The 18,553-nt window shown below is 42.8% G+C and overlaps 4 protein-coding genes and 1 long non-coding RNA gene across 5 annotated transcripts in view; 4 read left to right on the forward strand and 1 right to left on the reverse strand.

Annotated features, from left to right (window-relative positions):
* LOC126559563 (uncharacterized) overlaps window positions 1–18,553 on the reverse strand; it is a 147,746-nt gene that overhangs the window by 94,731 nt on the left and 34,462 nt on the right. The gene's annotated exons all lie outside the window — the stretch shown is intronic.
* On the forward strand, window positions 6,550–7,294 carry LOC126559238 (uncharacterized). Its single transcript, XM_050215368.1, has 4 exons — window positions 6,550–6,668; window positions 6,745–7,005; window positions 7,074–7,124; window positions 7,205–7,294. Exons 1-4 carry the CDS (start codon window positions 6,555–6,557, stop codon window positions 7,286–7,288), a joined length of 510 nt encoding a protein of 169 aa, XP_050071325.1. The 5' UTR covers window positions 6,550–6,554; the 3' UTR covers window positions 7,289–7,294.
* Window positions 8,889–12,583, forward strand: LOC126559330 (ubiquitin-conjugating enzyme E2-17 kDa). The gene is made up of 3 exons (XM_050215476.1): window positions 8,889–8,999; window positions 11,963–12,248; window positions 12,328–12,583. The coding sequence occupies exons 1-3, from the start codon at window positions 8,956–8,958 to the stop codon at window positions 12,451–12,453; spliced, it is 456 nt and encodes a 151-aa protein (XP_050071433.1). The 5' UTR covers window positions 8,889–8,955; the 3' UTR covers window positions 12,454–12,583.
* Window positions 15,174–16,531, forward strand: LOC126558113 (beclin-1-like protein). The gene is made up of 2 exons (XM_050214066.1): window positions 15,174–16,349; window positions 16,408–16,531. Exons 1-2 carry the CDS (start codon window positions 15,190–15,192, stop codon window positions 16,517–16,519), a joined length of 1,272 nt encoding a protein of 423 aa, XP_050070023.1. The 5' UTR covers window positions 15,174–15,189; the 3' UTR covers window positions 16,520–16,531.
* LOC126559890 (uncharacterized) lies at window positions 17,349–18,501 on the forward strand. The gene is made up of 2 exons (XR_007607045.1): window positions 17,349–17,545; window positions 18,463–18,501. It is a non-coding gene; the product is annotated as an uncharacterized LOC126559890 (long non-coding RNA).

Here is an 18,553-nt window from a genome sequence, read left to right on the forward strand (position 1 = left end):
TAGCGCACCTACGTTAGTACTCGAAATTGTATATCAGATTCTAGCGAGGATGATGTTTTCCTTTCCGCCAATAAATACAACTTCTATCTGACGCCAGTTCTTCTAGAAAGAAAAACAAACCACAATCTTCGTACGCCTGCCGTGCAATTGCGTAAGCACGTGATCTTTCAGACGCGTCTGCCGCTTTTGCCCCATTCCAGCTTGGTACGAATTTTCACAACTCCACCCAGGATTCCCAGCTGAAGACCACAATCTACCTCCCATCTGCCAGCACACCGAAATCGGAACCACATAATTACCGTCCACCACCCATCCAGGTGGTCAGTAATTACTAGAATAATCAACTCTGGTTTGTGCAGTCTCTCCGCAGATTCCCGGGACATGCCCCCAAAACGCACGAGACGTTCCTCCTAACGTTGGGAAATATTAATTCCACTCCGCCCGTGGATCCTCTTTCCCAGGACAGGGGAGGACAACGTCCCAGTCTTCTTGTGCCCCAAAAAAAGGGTCCACTTCGAAAAAATGAACCACAATTGCAACTCCAAACTCTGCGCCACACCAAAGCTGTAACCGACCGAAAGCTCCAGCTTGGATGCTGCGATCGTTGTGGAACTCGTTTTTTTTTTGTATGGTTTAGTTCGTGCGATCGTTGTAGGCTACGATGCGACAAGGGCGATGAATTGCGGTGATGATTTGCTTCTGTGTTTCGTATCTGGTGGGTTTTTTTTCGGTTGCTGCTTTACTTCACGTACTTACCCATCAATTCTCCAAACCGCAACAGCACACGGTCGACGGTTACAATGTGCTGACGAATGAGATCAACCCAGATTCGGTTTCGTCTACGGGAGGAAAGACTTTAGATTCTTCTTTTTCATGTTTTGCTCCCCACCTTGAGTCTGTTTCCCATTTGGGTGGTTGACTTTTGTATGGCTTCTGTGAGCTAAGGCTCTGTTTTCTGTACTTCGTATGCTATGGCTCAATTTTTCATGCCTATTTTACAATTTAAAGGCACTTCAATTGTGATACACAATTAGCAATTTAAGAACATTTATACTAATGTTTATAAAATTTTTATTCATGACGCGAAAGATCGACTGATCGTTCTGCCCATTGGTTGATCTACTTCCGAAAAACCTTGAGCCAACTCGCCTGCGACACCTCTCACACGTGCTGAAAATGCAACAACACACACACACACCTCCACCTCCAAAGAACGTCCCCCGTCACCAATGCCCCAAGGCAGTGATCAGCAACATCATCATCATCATCAAAGTCATCAGGTCTTGCCTTCTTTAACCACGTTTCCGCCGTTGTATCTGCAATTCCGTCGTTGCACAAGGAATAAATTCGGTACAACACGAAACCAACAAGAACCTCAACAACCCTGGGCAGCGAACTACAGACACACAAACTGGCAGTAAACGGCCTCGCTGATGCAGTTACCGAAGCAAAACCCCCAAGAGGAACCTGAGCCAGCGCGAACCGACTGCACTGCACTACATAAATCTTACACCGACGGCGAAAGATGCTGCGCGCCCTGGTGCCGTTTTTCCTCGATGCCCAGATATTATGCGGTGAAGCGTGAAGGTGAAGATGGCATCGGTGGCTGTGTGGCGCAGGACGATGTCGATTGTTTCACTTTTATTTTACCGTGGACGGGAGAATCGTTGAGCTCGTTTTAAGGGTTTTTTTGGTTTTGGTTTTGTTTTTTGGTTCTGTTTTGACTTCTTTTTTTCTGCTATGCTGTGCTTTGTGCTTTCGTTAGGTTTGTTTCATTCGATCTATCCAATTCTTGTCCTCGTTTTTTTCGTGTGACTTGTGCAGGAAAAGCGTGGTGGTTGGTTTCTCTTTTCCGGATGGCGTTTGTTTCTTTCATTTTTCGTTTCGTTTCCACATCCAACTAAGTTTGCGATAAACTCCACGCGAAAGAGGGATGATTTTTCCACGAAATGCTCCAATTACTGGAGCGATTTTGCGGGCTTTGCGATGCAAGTTTTATTTTTTTATGTTCACTCGCTATTATCAATAACTTGGGACCTTAATAACCCCCGTTTGTCAAAACGGGATACGTTTTATTACTGGCACACCACACAACGCACACAATTTATATCCACCCTCACAACAGGATTTAGACACTTCACACGCACTAGCGGCAGTTAAGCGACATCGCTTAAGCAGATCATCATCACAAAACCCGAGATCGAAAATAAGTACCGCACACACTACGCAAAGCACCATAATTTACAATTAACGACCAGCAGCCGATCTTGCACATCGACGCAGACCGAACACGCCGAACACACCGTTTTGAGGGAACCCGGCAAAGTTGAGTTTTCCTTGCTCAAGAAAACCCTTCCACAAACGTCCCGGGTATGTGGGGCTGATCGAAGCCGATGTTTGTACGTTACCTTTTGCGATGCGATATTTTTATTTGTTATCTGTTTCGATTTGGCAGACCCCAAACGAACCGGGAAATTGTGCCGGCGTAAGGTTCCCAGAGCAAAGACGGGGAAAAACACGAGGGAAATCCGTTCGGGACGAACGCTGCGAGTGTGTAAGACAGAGGGGGAACCGGCTTCCGAGACGAACAACGAACAACCACCGACGTCTGACCAACCGCGAAGAAACGTTCGATAAAACTAAAACCGCTGGCTGGCGGCTTCAACTGACCGTTGCTGAGCTGGTTTTGGGGCAATTGCGTGCGTTAGGTTTCGCTCGCGCGAGATCATCTCTGCGCGCTCGCGTAAGTAGCGTACTGCAGGGTTCGTTTGTTGGAGTTTGAATGTAAAACTAGTTCTTTCAAAAATCACCGTTTGATATTTTATAAATCTATTTTACCGTACTAATTACTACAAAGACTGCAAACACTTTGTTTGTAGTTTGTGTTGAAATAACTTCATATCAATTAGTAGGGAAATATCGAGATCGAAACCCTGTCACAATTCGCCAGAGAGAAAAAGAGAGAATTAAGCAGAGAGAATAACCTTCCAACCTGCTTAGTAAGGTAGATTTCTGTTCACACTTTGCTTCGGTGCAGCCTTGCCTCTTCGGAATAGAGAGCAGAGAAGAAAAATGCACCAAATGCATCTCAAAGTGCATCACCCAGAATCTTTCTCCGATCGGACCGTTTTTCTTCTACATCGATTCCTCCTTCTACACAATTTTATGCTGATTTCAGACTTCTTCCATGAAACACGAAGAGCATTAAAATATATGCTCTTCGATAGGATTTGTTTACACTGAGCTGGGAAGCATCCTCAAGAAAAAAAAAATACTATAAATCTGGCGTGAATGCTACATTTACATAATATCACTTATCATACAAAATTCTTCCGACAGCTTTTCCAAAAGGTGGTGCACATGACTCTATCCGACTTTGAAGTAGATTCGTCTACACTCTTATCATTATTACTGACTTGTATCAGAGGCGTGGGTTTAACTGTCTGCTAAAAGGATTTAATTATATTAATGGAAAACAAAATTAAAATGATCACGATCGTTAGTATGCAAATTACATGGACACTGTCAGGGTAAACGGTAGATTACATAAAATAGAACCAAACATGTAACATTGGTACTGAGGAATTATCTTGCGACAGTGTATTCTGACATAGTTTTATTTGCATAGACACCTTTTTTAAGGCTTAAGAAAGAACAAGAGAGAGCCATCATCCTTTACGACACTTCCCTGGAAGGATTTCTACCCCAAAATTATCCTGATCGCAAATCTCACGGAAGATTCCTTTCCGTTACATCCACATCCAGCCGATATTCGCAATCCGCGAATGGCAAGTAGAAAAAGAGGCACGCGCAAAAAAAATCCTCACACCGACAAACCATATCATTATGAGTTCCATTTTCGGTTTCTCGTGAACAGAGTCCGAGAGACGAGTCCCTCTGGCCATAGGCACCTCCGTACACACGCACCGTGGAGGCACTAAATGGAGGACGGAATTTCGTTTACGATAATAACCGTGCGCTAACCAGTGCTTAACGTTCACTCTTCGCGCAGACTTCAAATATTCAAATTACTTCCCACTCTGGTCACGTGGTGACCGGTCCAGCAGAAGCGTCATCGGCGACATGCACACCGATTAGACCGTTGATCAAGGTTCGCATTTACGTCTCCGATCCGAATTCGGATCGCTTCTAACATCTAGCCCCTCAAATTGATTGTCCCAAACCTGGTGCCGAACTGGCGAACGATGGATGCGTGATAGTTTCCGTTTGTTGTCGTGATTCGAATCTGTTGCTGGGAGGGAGCATTCGACGCGTGACTTTGTCGCCACAAAGCGGGAAGTTAAATAAAAACAAAGCCCCTCTATAGATAAAAGTGTTCCATCACACCTTCAACAGTAGCTCAGCCGACTATGCAGTAGAGCTGGAATTGGATCATAACTCCACGCATATTCTAAAAAAGGGGTTTCGATGGAATGTTGCACCCGCCTACATACGATGCTGGGGACTCCAAAGTGCGTTCAAATTAAATTTAGATTCCCAAGCAGAACTGTGCCGTTGGTGGTTTGGAAATGAATATGGCAAATACCGTCCGGTGATTGTGGGGACGGATTTTTGGAGTAATACTTAGAATGGGTCCATCATTGGTGTAGTTTTGCAGTACGTCCGTGCCAACCATTCATGGCTATTTCGACTTGATTTTAACTTGAAGCTGGATAGACAGTATAGGCGGTAGTAACACCATTCTTCAATAGATGTTTTGAGTCTCTGAGACTACATTAACCTCTCTACTGTATACAAAAAGTGGTTAATACTAGCACAAAACTATTGCGGAAGTGACTTGTCTATTATATTAAACTATTGATATTATGGCTAGTAAAAAGTGAAAACTATTACTCAAATTTCTCTGTATAAATTGCTGATGGGTAAAAATCTAATAAGCCGGTTCTAATGCAGTTTGTCGGGTGATAGGATTGTGACGTAATCGGTGTCTAGTTGGCAGTTGGCTCTGTGTATCGTGTATCCATGACAATCGGTGAGGATGTGCCGGACAGTATTTTCGATGCCACCGAATCTGCAGAGTGGAGGACTGGACTTGTTGAGGATGAAGAAATGGGTCAGGCGTGTATGTCCTATTCGAAGGCGGGATAGAACTCGTTGATGGTGGCTGGATTCGATATCTTCCCATGAAGTGGTGTTGTGCTTCGCCTCATCAAGCTTTGATGAAGCTTTGAGTTTGATATTGAGGTCTGGCTTGTGTTAGGTAGTGTTCCAATGTTGGGAGACTATGGTGTTGGTAACACGGATGGCATCTCGGCGGGACAGGGTGGTGTGTGCTTCTGTTAGCCGAAGTCAACCTCTGTTGACCAGACGATCAGCTTTCTCGTTTCCGTTGATCCCGGAATAACCCGGAATCCAGCAGAAAACGATTGTCGGGCACGCAGGCATGGAGTCTAGGAGCTAAATGTATGAGTCTTTGGAGGTGCCGTGTTCCAGGGCGGACAAAACACTGGCACTGTCAGCGAAGATGACGTTCAGTCAGTCGGTCTGTAGTTCTTCGACCATTCTTCAAATCCCATTTGAATCGTGTCACCGGACCCAGGAATAAACATCCAGCTACTGATGTAATTAACACAAGCACAATAATATGGCACGCCAAGACTTCTTAAGGCTGTAGATCCAGCCAGAGGGGTTATCATTTTTTCTGCGTGCAGGAAGACAGCCTGAACGAGATTCGGTAAACGGTCGTGTTTTAGACCGACCGTGTCCGTGTTTCTTCTTCTTCTTCTTGGCGTAACGACATCCAAGGTCATGCCGGCCATCGAAATGGCTTTCTAGACTGCCGATACCACGTAGTTGGTAGGTCAGACCTCACTACGGGGGGACGGTCCGGATGGGATTTGAACCCCGGTCCTGCCGTTTGAAGATCGGCTCCGCTGTCGCCTACAACACCGGACCGCCCCAAAAGGATGTCCGTATCCGTGTTTAAGATTGTTAAATATTTTCGAAAAACTTTCACATCGTAGTTAAAATTGAATTCAAATTGCTGAATAATAACAGAATGGAAATTTTACTGAGCTGATATAATTTTCTGAATCCTGTTATTAATTGTGATAACTACCATTTCAAATTAATTAGATCACTTTCCCATTGTGCATTTAAAAATCTACAATATGCATCTTATTCCTACCCCTTGAGCGTCGCAATGCGAAGCTGTCAAAATTCAGCTGACAGCTTCAATACAGTTCGGTTGTTTGTTTGCGTTGTGCTTTCTCCTTCCATAATTGCATTTGTTTAGTTACAAAAAAAGGAATTTCAATCATCTTTTTTAGCTTTTCTGTTCAAGAACCGATTCACTTTATCGATCGACATTGCATATCAGCCACCATCCACTGCATTCTACACGTTTTTGGTGAGTGTTCTGCATCGCTGTACGTGCTATGGGCGTGCCGTTTGGTTGCCATTAACCATAATGACGTCTAGGAGCTTTGGGAGGTGGTTGTTTTCAAACCAAACGCAAAATGCCATGTTTACCGTTCGTTTTTTTTTTTGTTTGTAATTTCCGGCACAGTTAATTTTTTGTTGCTACAGCAAACATGGTTTGGCTAGAATCCTGTTGGTCTCCATTTATTTGGACAAATTCCGTCAAATCGGGAAGCTATGCAGTAGCCGCATACACCATTGCCATCTCCGTCGTGTTGATAACGATGGTAAGCAAAACATTTTTACGAGAGCTTAACGTTCCTTTTATGCTGAAATAATATCATTTGATTACCTTTTCCATAGACGACATACAATCTGCTGGGAGGCGACTCATCTCAACTATACTCTCCACTGTTTGAGACCGACATTCGTGATTCCATGCAGGTTGTGGGAGGATTTTTCATCTTCTACTTCATCCTGCTGATACTGTCTGCGGGAGGAGTTTGCTATTCATTGAAAACCACCACCCGTGGTTGGATGTTGCCATGGCTGTCGCTGTTTGGAATCGCTATACTGTTCCAATTCGTTTTCGGCCTGTGGTTAATTGGAGGCTATTACATTTACGTAAGTTTATATTAATCCATTCAATTGTGACTAAATATTAAGTATAATATTTCATACCTTGCTAACAGCTGGAGCAAACTCTTTCGAGCCTTATTCTTTGGGTATGGATGGCCTATAATGTAAGTAAAATTGATTGCAACTAATTATTATTTTTGTTAAGTGGTATATCATTTTAATATTGTTTCTTTTTCGTGTACAGATTTACTGCTGGATGTGCGTTTACTCACAGTATCAAATATTCGAAAACCTCCAATCGCCGAACATCGAGCTTCTAATGCCTTGAACACCGTGTCAAGCTAGCGTATTATAGTGGGTTGAATCTCAAGAAATCCCTCACTTTTTTAAATTTTGAATATTTTCATTCCAGTAAGAACAATCTAGTATTTCTACAAGACGTGTCTCAACGTTTCCATACTTTTTTTTAAGCTATTAAGTTCTCGAATCTTCCTCGTGTTTTTGTTTCTCTTATATGACGATGTTTATTATTCCATTTACGCCAGTACAAACGTATTAGGAATATATTATTCACATTTAAGCACTTGAAAGAATAAGATATACAATATAGCGTAGGGTTTAGAAGGTTGACTGAGAGGAAAGGGAGCCGTCCTTGTAGCAAAAACTACATAATATTTCCAAATAAATACACTTTTTAAACAACTGATTTGCGTGAATATTGGGTCTGGAAGGGTCTACGTGTAAGAAAGGGTACCTGTTAGTACGTACAAACGTATTATCTTTCATATCCTAAACTCGATTTAAGAATTTCCTTTCACCGAACATTATTCAATCATAATCATACTCATAAAATTCTTCCAATTCAACAAACGAAATGTAATTTGTAAATGGAAAAATATTCAACAGAAAAGTGTGCTCTAATCTATTCTGATCGCTTATGTCAAATCGCGATCTGGCACATACAAATGGCACCAATTTGTCACGTCATTTGAACCCAGCTTGTCAAAATCAATTGCAATATGGCGTCGTAGAAAACGGTACAAAAGCATCACCCTTTCTGCCCCGAACACATCGGAGCTGTGGAAAAAAACACATCTCACTTGGCAAACAATCTACGCGTTTGAGTTTCTACGCGAGAATTCTGGGTGGATTGATTGATTATCAGCTCGCATTTGCCTTTGGCAGCGAATGCGCGTGTACACATTGTGATATTTAGTGTTTAGAAAAAGGAAATTGAAGCAAATAGTGTAAAATTTCGGAATAGCAGCAGCAGCGCAGCCAGCGCTGAGTTAGTAAGTGTATACGTGTTGGCATATATGAGGAACGGGTCAAAGAAATACAAGCCTGCTGGTAACCCAAAGTAGGTAGTTGGCCTATTCATCATCAACGTCGGGATTTAGACATTGACTTGTGTGCGTGTGTGGTGCGGTTCCATCGTCCCGTGGCCGTGTGTGATATTTTTCGCGTGAATAATTTCCTGCCGAAATCATCGTGCGCGAAAGCTCTCCGCGGGCGAAGTGTGTGCGTGCGTGTGTGTTCTCTTGTGCACTGGTTGTCCGAACACAAAAGCCAGGTGCTTACATAAAACAAGAAGCTCGCGTGTATTTCTCGCCTGGCAAGTGAACAAAAATAAGATCCGCAGGTTCCGCGGATAACCACGGATTATCGGAGGCGGAAATACAGGAAGACCAGCAACCCCGTTTGCTGACTTTCACCACCCCACCCCTCCGTGCCTCTGAAAAGAGGCCTCACCTAAATAGGAAGAAAACTTCCGAACAGGCTAGAGCAATACACTACTTGCTGCGGTACACGTTTGTAAAAGAGACAGAAACAGACTGTTCGAGAAGCAGTAGCGCCGAACCGGAAAAGAAACACACAGCAGCACATCTAAGCAACAGTTCGAAGAAAAGGTTTTTTCTTTCGGACGGAAAAGCAAAGATCCTGCTGGATAATATTTCTTGGTTTGCCAATCCGTAGGCCAACCCCGTCCAGAAAATGTCCACTCCAGCTCGTCGACGTTTAATGCGAGATTTCAAAAGGTAATAATGCAATAACGTGTATGTTTGTGTATTTGCTATATGTGCGTGTGCATGCCACTGGTTGACGCAACAAATCGGCACATCAAAAAACGATGGGGAAAACAAAAAGTAAATAGAACAATCGCTACTGTATAGTGCACTGAAAACCCAACGATGTTCCCCTTATGCACAATTTTGTCATCTAGCTAACCTCAGCACATGAGAGCGGGCAAGAGAAATCGTGCCGCACGAAACAAATTGCGTTCACCGTTGTCAAAGCATTGTGTCAACCGCTTATCTAGTCTGTTTTAACCTCCTCCTGGGCAACATGATCATCGCGCCTCGCTTCAAATGGGTTGCAGCAGGGCCTCTGCTACGGGAAAATCCTTATTTGCTTGAGTCTAGAGGGACACATCGAACCTCCTCCATCCGAGGGAAGGATTCGATCCAACACCGTCGTCGTGTACTTTGGGCGTGATAAAAATATCTACACCGCCACACACAGTCATGCAAACCTCACCCGAAGCGCACTGGTGGCGACCTTGTAGTAACAGTTTTTTTTCGTCTTCGTTCACTTCAATCGTATCCAACACAAAAAGGATGCCCTTGGGTTGGGCCGAACGAACGACCGGTGTATCGTCGTCGTCGTCGTCGTGGTGGTACATCATCATACGAAACGGATAAAACAAAGCACCTTGTGTGCGTCCCACTGTACATGGTAGCAGCTGTAGTTTGATGGCCCACAATTAAAGGACCTGTTTTTATTTCGTTGTTTATCATCGAAGCAACGTATCGAGTTATTACTACTGATTTTATTTCTCTTTTGAAGGTACCACAAGCAGGAGCTTCTGCGACTCATAGCAAACCTTTGTGAAAATTTGGTGCGTTTTCCTCTCTGCAAAGGCCAAAACGTAGATTTGCCATTATTTGGCAAAGACATACTGACACCGAAACCCTAAGAACGAACTAATTTCGGCACCTTTTAGTGTGTGATCTTGAAGAAACGACCAGCAGAAGGAGAGATGGTAACTGTGTTGGGAGTCAAGGAAATACGATGACGCGGTACATACTACTGAGGTGTATTTTTCGTTGTATTCACTAAGGGTACCGCATATGTAGGCAATCCCACCATCGAGTCCGCAAGCAGAATGACCAAAAGCAACACAATGACAACACATATTTGCAGATTCACTCTCACCCTGCTATGTAGAAAGAGCGGTGAGATGAATTGCTCACATGTGGACGCTTTGAAAAAGTTTATTTTTGTAGTTTTAGCACACGGTAATGGTACATGCAGCAGGATGGGGCATTACAAGAACAAATTATGCGTGGGACGCTGTATATGACGTTAGGGAAATTTCGCCGCGCACTATACACATGCTGTGATTAGCGCGATTAGCGTGATCCTAGGATACTAGTGGAAGTTGGCAAATGTGTAAATTATTTGAGAATGACTCTGGACGGCTTGATAGTATCGCGGAATTCAAGGATAAAGGCGGTTCTGTGTTCTTCAAACAGTAAAACTGGGTATCGAATCGTAAGTTCAGTTATGCGACCAACTGAGTATCCACAGTTGTTTGTACCTGAGACCTTAGTACCATATTTCATGAATAGTAAACTTTTCTCACTTTTGTCATCTATTTTTCTGCTGATCGACATAATTGAGAAGAAACTTATAATATTTCAACCAGTTAAAATAAGCTCTCAAAACACAAAGAAACAAAATATCACAAAGCGGTGAAATATACGACAAAAGTTGTGACGAAAACATGACTCATGAAGGCAGCTCAAAAACAATTTTGAGTATTGAACTGTTAAAAACGTAAAAATTGTTGTTTACAAACAATGGTGATCCCATGGATTGAAATTCGTATCCCGGGATTCGTATCGACTTGGGATTGAATTCCAGAATCAGATTCGTATTTTTTCATTGTTAGTTCATAGAGAAGCAAGTTGGTGTGTACTAATAAGCGGAATAGGTCCAAAAAATGGTGACCAAAGGCTTGAATGGAATCAGCAGTGAGATCCGTTACCGAAATCACCACTTCGGTGACACGAACCACTTTAGAGCATGAAGCTTCCCCGATAGCACACGTGAAATGCTAATAGAAACCCATGGGGGCAAATTCTAAAACTACTCTTGCCCCAATACTAAAAAATCGCAATATTTTTAAAACTTTCATAAAACGGGAAATTTTGCATTTTTTCCAGGATCTGTTTTGTGGGATCTGTAATTAGTGTAAAATGCCAACGAAACCAAATTTAGCTTTTAAAAAATATGTTGTAGTATGTTACAGCAGACATTGCTTAACGTGGCACACTTGCGCTAATCTCCGCTTTTGTAATAATCAGATTCATTAAGAAAATTGTATGCTTAGATCTGGTCTTTGCTCTGAAAATCACACACTTTCTAACGTACTCTCCATAGCTTAAGAGGGTGATCCTTGCCTGGCGCCTAGGCAGTTCAAGGCATCGGTTATTTAGATCTGCCTGTAAGAGTCAATTAGATTACAGTACAAACGAGTATCTCGATTAGCTTGAATCCTCGAAATCCTAGAATTTGCGATGCATGCTTTAATTGAACCAGATAATCATCTGACCCTGACTGCGCAGCCACAACACGTATGTTGCGCGCTTTGTTTATATTCTTATTCATGCCTATTGATACACATTTCGAGACAGTGGACGCTGCTTATCGGTCATGCTGAGCTGAGCCACTTCTGTTGCGTTGTTTCAAGTTCAATCTCTATCAATTTTCTCCCGTTCCCTTGAATGTGTAGCATTGGCTGGAATCGGTAGCAAAAGAGGACGCATCATTGATATACCACATTGTGTCAAGGAACGGAGTTCTGCTACGTTACGAGGATCCGATAATACAATTGATTCATCATTACGCCCAGCTTGCACCACTATTGTGCAACCACAATCATCGATCGTTACTAATACGATCTCGATCCTCGTTTTTTTCTTCCTTCTTTTTACAGGCTACAGGAAGATCCACCAACCGGTGTGTCCGGTGCACCGACCGATAATAATATTATGATCTGGAATGCTGTGATTTTCGGACCGCACGACACACCTTTCGAGGATGGTACGTTTAAGCTAACGATAGAATTCACCGAGGAGTATCCCAACAAACCGCCCACGGTGAGGTTCGTGTCGAAGATGTTTCATCCGAACGTGTACGCCGACGGTGGGATTTGTCTCGACATATTGCAAAACAGATGGAGCCCCACATACGACGTGTCGGCCATATTAACATCAATTCAGGTATGTCCGTTTTTTTTTTGTATACCAAAAATTGAAGCTATAATTGTAATCCATTCCCGCCTGCGCTCGTTTCTTGCAGTCTTTATTGAGCGATCCAAATCCAAACTCGCCAGCCAATTCGATGGCCGCACAGCTCTACAAAGAAAATCGCCGGGAGTACGAGAAACGAGTGAAAGCGTGCGTCGAGCAGAGTTTTATCGACTAGCCCCGTTCCCGTTGCTGTCTTTGTCCTTACCGTCTTCGCTCTCGTTGTCGTAACCACCACCAGCATCATCATCACCGCCGTCGCCCTTTTCGTGTTGCCGCCTTTCGCTTCGAACCGGTGTACCGAGATCATCATCATCATCAGCGCTGTTCTTCTGCTACGTTCTTCGGTGTCACTGTGCAAGACACGGTGGCCACATTACTGGATCTCCTTAAACTCCACAATTTCCAGCATATTGAACAGATGATGATGTTTCGGTAACTTTTTTCGGCAGTCCATTTTACGGACGCTGCTCCACAGGTGAGGGTCCGCCGACGCGTTCCTATCATTCGATGTGTGTATGTGTGTCAGTAGTGCAATCATGGCACACGTGTGGGGAATTCCAGAACGCGCCCGTGTGTGCACAGTTCATACAGTTCGCACTGTAAGTAAAGAATATTTTGCAGTCACTCGTCTCCAACAACTTACATTATAGCTTTAGGTCATTTAGGCTCGGAATGATTTATTTAGCTACCTATTGTGTTTTGTATCTTTTTTTCACATTGAAGTGAAGTAAAATTTAAAAATATATACAATTGAAATTAAAATTCACAGCATCATCATTGTGCTTAAAAAGGGGGGGGAAACAGAACATTTGAACTATTGTGTGGGGCTCAGCTAAAGCAGCGAAGTAAAAAGGCTTCCTTCATTTTTGTTTTCTATTTTCTTCACATCGATTGCAATTCGGTGTCTGTGGCCCATTGGGGAGTGTGAGGATGAATCAAACTAAGTGCTAAACTCTCCCTTCTGTGTCCCTCCCAGGGGGGTAGTGGCGTAAAACTTGTTTGCAAACATGATAGTATATTTATTGAATTCATTAAACCGAGAAGTGTAAGTAAAACGTGAAAGCGTGAAGTACGTTATGCCTCTGTGTACGTAACCTTAGTGCGTTTAGTGGTTGAAGATGAGAAAATGAAACCGAACAAAATTTCAACCTTGCTGTAACAGAACGATACAAATTGAATTAAAAACAACGTGTACGGCGAGCAAAGCATCATTGTTCTTACAAATCTTGCAATAGAGTAATAATGACGTTAGGGAATCCACAAGCGCGCGTATGATCAAAAGCCGCTATCTTAGAAGAACGATTACGAAATAAAATACTATACACGTTGAATAATATCCCCCAATGGTCCCTTTTTCATCCATTTCTTTCTAATTGACTGTACAAACGGTTGTAACGGGTTGGTCATGAATTTTACCACCCATTGCGCAATGTGATCTAAATTATTCAGTCCCAAACGTTATAAGCAGATACGTAGCGAGATATATTCCTCAAACCACAAACGGAGATAGATGAGTCATACCTTACTCACTTCACTATTTGGCCCCCCAATTTTCTCACACCTGCATGAGATGCATTATTTATTGGTTAATTTTCTCTTCTCAATACACCACGATGATGATGGATCACAACAGGGCGAAATAGCCTGCAAAACACTACTAGTACTACTACTGCTACAGCACAGATTACAACACACAATCGCTTCGAAGGTAGGAAGTACACATACGACGTCGTAGCAGCAGCAAAAGGAGCACGCAAAACGGTTCGCGCAAAATGAAGTTGAGAATCGCTGTGAGAAGGATAGAGGGATTATGAGATGTTATGGTGAGATACATTACGATACTATTGTAAGCATATTATATACATACACTACGTCGCGGAAGCAAAATCACAAACAAAAAACACACACTCGACGAGAACAAACCAGGGAAAGATAGCAATGAATGAATGTCGCTCCGTGCGAGCGCAGGTTCAAACCGAAAAATTTAATTATTACATTTGAAGGCAGTAAAGTGAGCAAACCGGCATGCGTGCGCGCCCACATCAAAGAACTACGTGCGAGCGAGCTCTCACACAACTATTGGAACTCAAGATATATACATGAACTCGACCTGATAATGTGTAATAATTATAATAATAATAATTAATCAAATGAAATTTAAGCAAAAATTACTGAGATAGGTAGATGAGAGGAGAGGAGTGGGGAGAGATGGAACGAAGGAAAGGTAAACAGGATACAACAATTAGCGGGCTGGTGGGGGTGGTTGAAAAGCGTACACAAGTCGAGAAGCACCAGTAATGAAACTTGTGAAGCAACATAAATCTTAAATAGCAATTGTATTGTGAAAGCAGCCGTGCTGGATACCAGAAGAAGCCAGGAAAATTATAACGAAACTAAACAAAGAAGAATAAAGCGTATAAAACCTTAACGTGTGGTTTTTATTATTTTGCGATAGTGTTTGATGTTGAATATTGTTGGGAAACGAATGAAGATAATGAAGAAATTGTATCACATATTGGACATTACTGAACAAGTAATGGTTTAAAATAATTTCTCCCTTAATTGCTTATAATAACATGAAGAAAAATATTTAAATTGTACGGCCTGGCGGTTGTGAAGCGAATCAAAAGCACATGTTTTTTGTGGAATCGATGAAAAGCATGCAATTCGTGGAAAAACGATTCATATGAAGTATTCAGTCTGGACGAGTAAACGTACCACATCTTTGTTTTCATTTGAAGGGAAGGGATGTCAAAATACAACGATCACCAAAACATTGTCATTTCGACAAAAATACAAGAGAAAATCGTAGACGGGGACGACTCAGCTGCTGCAATCAACAACAAAAGTGTGTGTGTGCGTGTAAAATTAATACACTTAATTCTGTTTTGTGGCCAGTTCATTGTGCAGAATGAACGACGCAAAAGTAAGCGTAAGCTTTTCCTGCCAGCGCTGCCTGCAGCCCATCCATGTCGACGATACGTTCGCCAGCCTGGGCGAACATACGCTGGCGGAGCTTGCCCTACCGATAAACTCACACCTGGAGGTTGACCTGGAATCACAATCGGCCAGCTTCGATCACTTTGTGCCTCCGTTTCGAGTAACCGAATCGACGAACGACACCAATGGATTCATGCTGCTTTCCGACGGTCCGGACAAAGAGTCGCTCGGTCACAGTTTGCGCGTGAAGGCGGAACTGTTCGATGCACTTTCGAACAATTCGGAAATAGATCATCCGCTTTGCGATGAGTGTACCGATACGCTGCTGGAGCTCATGGACAAACAGCTAAAGATAGCCGAGGACGAATGGAATGATTATAACAACTATTTGAAAAAGCTAGAAATGACAGACGATGTGCCAAACATTGAAGAGCTAGAAAAGGAACTGGCCGGATTAAAGCTGGACGAGTCGCATCTGCTCGAGGAGTTGAGCAATCTGTCACGCGAAGAGCAATCCATCCGGCAAGCGGTAGAGGAACAAGAAAAGGAAAAGCAAAGACTCGAACGGGAAGAGAACAAATATTGGCGCGAGTACACGAAACATCGCCGAGACGTAATAACCACCGAAGACGAGTTTCGCTCGCTCGAATGCCAAATGGCGTACGCACAGAGTCAGCTGGAAAAGTTGAAGAAGACGAACGTATTCAACGCCACCTTCCATATATGGCACTCGGGACACTTTGGAACGATAAATAACTTTCGGCTCGGGCGTCTGCCTTCGGCACCGGTCGATTGGTCGGAAATTAACGCTGCCTGGGGTCAAACGTGTCTGCTCCTGTCAGCATTAGCGCGCAAGTTGAATTTTACCTTCAAACAGTACCGGCTTGTTCCGTACGGCAATCACTCGTACGTAGAGGTACTGGGCGAAGGCAAAGAATTGCCACTATATGGTAATGGAGGCTTCCGTTTCCTGTGGGACTCAAAGTACGATGCGGCAATGGTCGCATTCCTGGATTGTTTGCAACAATTTAAGGAAGAAATCATCCGAAGAGACCCTGATTTCTGTTTACCGTACTTGATGGAAAAGGGAAAGATCGAAGATGCATCAACTGGAAGCAGTTTTTCCATCAAGTAAGTACAACCGTGAAAGCGTTGGGAGTTTATTAATTAACAATCTTATATGTTGCAGGATTCAATTCAACTCAGAGGAACAGTGGACGAAAGCGTTGAAATATCTCCTTACAAATCTGAAATGGGTTCTCACGTGGGTATCGTCCCAGTTCACCGAAGACAAGCGGTAGAACTCGATAGCACACTCATGACCATTTGGAGGTGTGAAATTGCATAGCAAATTGCGGAACTATCGTGATATTATTGGGCTGGAAAGGCGAAGTATGGAGTGTATGTGTGGAGGAGTGTATGCAGTAGTTATAGCAAAATACACCCGCTATATGTATTTTAGATAACTCTCTGTTGCGTTAATAGTAAATTAAATAAAGCTGATTGTGTAGTTTCACTGAAATAATGTTACTAGAAAGGATACTTTCCATTTATTCCATTTCGGACACGTATTCACGGTTGTGTACTTCGCACGCCCGATAATTTTGAATAAAAGAGGATATTTTGACTGAGAAAATTTCCCTTCAATTACCGGTAGTTTTTCAAAATGGATTGCAATGTTCGTTAAGTTCAGACAATCGAAAAGATATAGGTTTTCGTTAAATTTTTGCAGTGCGGTTCCTAGCGGACTTCTACACCTGTCGAGAACGAATGTGAAACATTTTTGATGGTACGAAAATTCCTTTCTACAGTTCTACAGGAATAAACAAAAAATTTAGCCCTAATTCGAGTATTAGAGAAAACCAAAAGTGGTATTGAGGAGCTTCCGTTATTGCAAATGACATATTTCTCATGCGATTCTCAGTAGCAATTTTGTTTCCTCAATCATCGTGGAATAATTTAGCAAATTAACTGAAATATAATTTAAAAATATTTAAAAGAATCGAAAAATAACAAACTGCAAGCATTCGGTGCGACATACGCACCGAAATACGACAAAATTTTGAGAAACATTACCGCAACTTTCTCGACATAATCTCGCTTGCTTTGCGCGACGTGTACAGTCCGCTTAAAGCGATGGCAGACCCCGACCAGTCAGGTCGATACAGCAAACGCGAGCCGATGGGATAGTATTGTACTTCGTTAAGTCGCAGCGGATAGAACGAAAAATTACGACGATCAGTCGCCCGTGTGTCCGTGGCATAGCACCGAGTCTGCTCAATCTGGACGGTTTTGTTCTGCTTCCCTGAGAGTGCGTGCGGTAAATTGTTAATAGAAAAAGTTAGTTTTCTAGTAGAAAAGAAACCTCCCCCTCCACCCACCCGAATAGTATATTATAGCAAAAAGTTTTGTAGAAATAGTCACGGCAAACAGTGGTTCAATGGGAAGCTAAAGCAACTGGAACAGGTGGCAGTGAATATAATTTTAGACACTTTAAATTTGCTGACTCCCCCCGTTGCTAGTCAGTTGCCGGTTCGCGACAATTGCTTGCACTATTGGTTGGTCGATATCGTTGACGGGGTTCTTTTAGAAAGTGGATTTGTTTCTTCTTTTGTCTGGTTAAAGAAAACTTTTCATGAAAGTGGAAAAACTGAATGAAAATTGTCGGTGAAAGCTTCGGTTAAAAAGAGACCCAGAAGATAAATTTCTTTTCATCTAACTTACCACACCTTACTATTCAGAATCCATTTCGCTTCCAGTTCATCCGGAATTGAAACCCAGCAAACTCTGCCGATGGATTTCCATCGTCGGCTAGAAATATTGGAAAATTTGTTTCATTTACGTAATTCTGACGCTCTGCTGTGTGCGTTGTGTATAATTGCGCATGTGTGCACGTGTATCTGCCCGTATAGATGGATGCAAGCGAGCGAGTGAATTTGCACGCGATTGTGTAATCCCGGCAATGTAGTGAGAATATTCTTGACCGCTCCATTGCCAATTGTACCGTCCTTTCCCTACCTGCTTTTCTTCGCGCTATCGCATTTTCTTCCCTAAAATTACATACAGATGTAATGCACGGCAAAACAACGGATTCCGTCAACTTAATTCCCTTACCCTTTCTGTACTGCGTAGCAACTACGTTTTTGGCACGTGCTCCTTTTTTTCTATGTTATTGAAGCAGTTTGCGAAGAATTGTTTCTTGCAAGGTATTTTCAATGTTTTCTTCTCTCCCCGTCTTGTGCAGAATTCCGGTAGCGTCATCAGAAGCAGATTCGGGGCTTGCAAAGGAAAAGGAAGAAAATTCGTCCTCATCTGTGTCGCGGTGTGTGTGTATT

The sequence above is a fragment of the Anopheles maculipalpis genome, chromosome 2RL, assembly GCF_943734695.1.
Source record: "Anopheles maculipalpis chromosome 2RL, idAnoMacuDA_375_x, whole genome shotgun sequence".
Lineage (NCBI taxonomy): Eukaryota > Metazoa > Arthropoda > Insecta > Diptera > Culicidae > Anopheles > Anopheles maculipalpis.

What these genes read in the sequence shown, in the direction of transcription:
- LOC126559238 (XM_050215368.1), top strand. Translation starts at nt 6,555, where the DNA reads ATGGTTTGGCTAGAATCCTGTTGGTCTCCATTTATTTGGACAAATTCC. An exon ending in CCGTCGTGTTGATAACGATG is followed by an intron (nt 6,669 to 6,744) that starts GTAAGCAAAACA and finishes CCTTTTCCATAG; the next exon opens with ACGACATACAATCTGCTGGG. An exon ending in GGGTATGGATGGCCTATAAT is followed by an intron (nt 7,125 to 7,204) that starts GTAAGTAAAATT and finishes TTTCGTGTACAG; the next exon opens with ATTTACTGCTGGATGTGCGT.
- LOC126559330 (XM_050215476.1), top strand. Translation starts at nt 8,956, where the DNA reads ATGTCCACTCCAGCTCGTCGACGTTTAATGCGAGATTTCAAAAG. An exon ending in TTAATGCGAGATTTCAAAAG is followed by an intron (nt 9,000 to 11,962) that starts GTAATAATGCAA and finishes TTCTTTTTACAG; the next exon opens with GCTACAGGAAGATCCACCAA. An exon ending in CCATATTAACATCAATTCAG is followed by an intron (nt 12,249 to 12,327) that starts GTATGTCCGTTT and finishes CGTTTCTTGCAG; the next exon opens with TCTTTATTGAGCGATCCAAA.
- LOC126558113 (XM_050214066.1), top strand. Translation starts at nt 15,190, where the DNA reads ATGAACGACGCAAAAGTAAGCGTAAGCTTTTCCTGCCAGCGCTGCCTG. An exon ending in GGAAGCAGTTTTTCCATCAA is followed by an intron (nt 16,350 to 16,407) that starts GTAAGTACAACC and finishes TATATGTTGCAG; the next exon opens with GATTCAATTCAACTCAGAGG.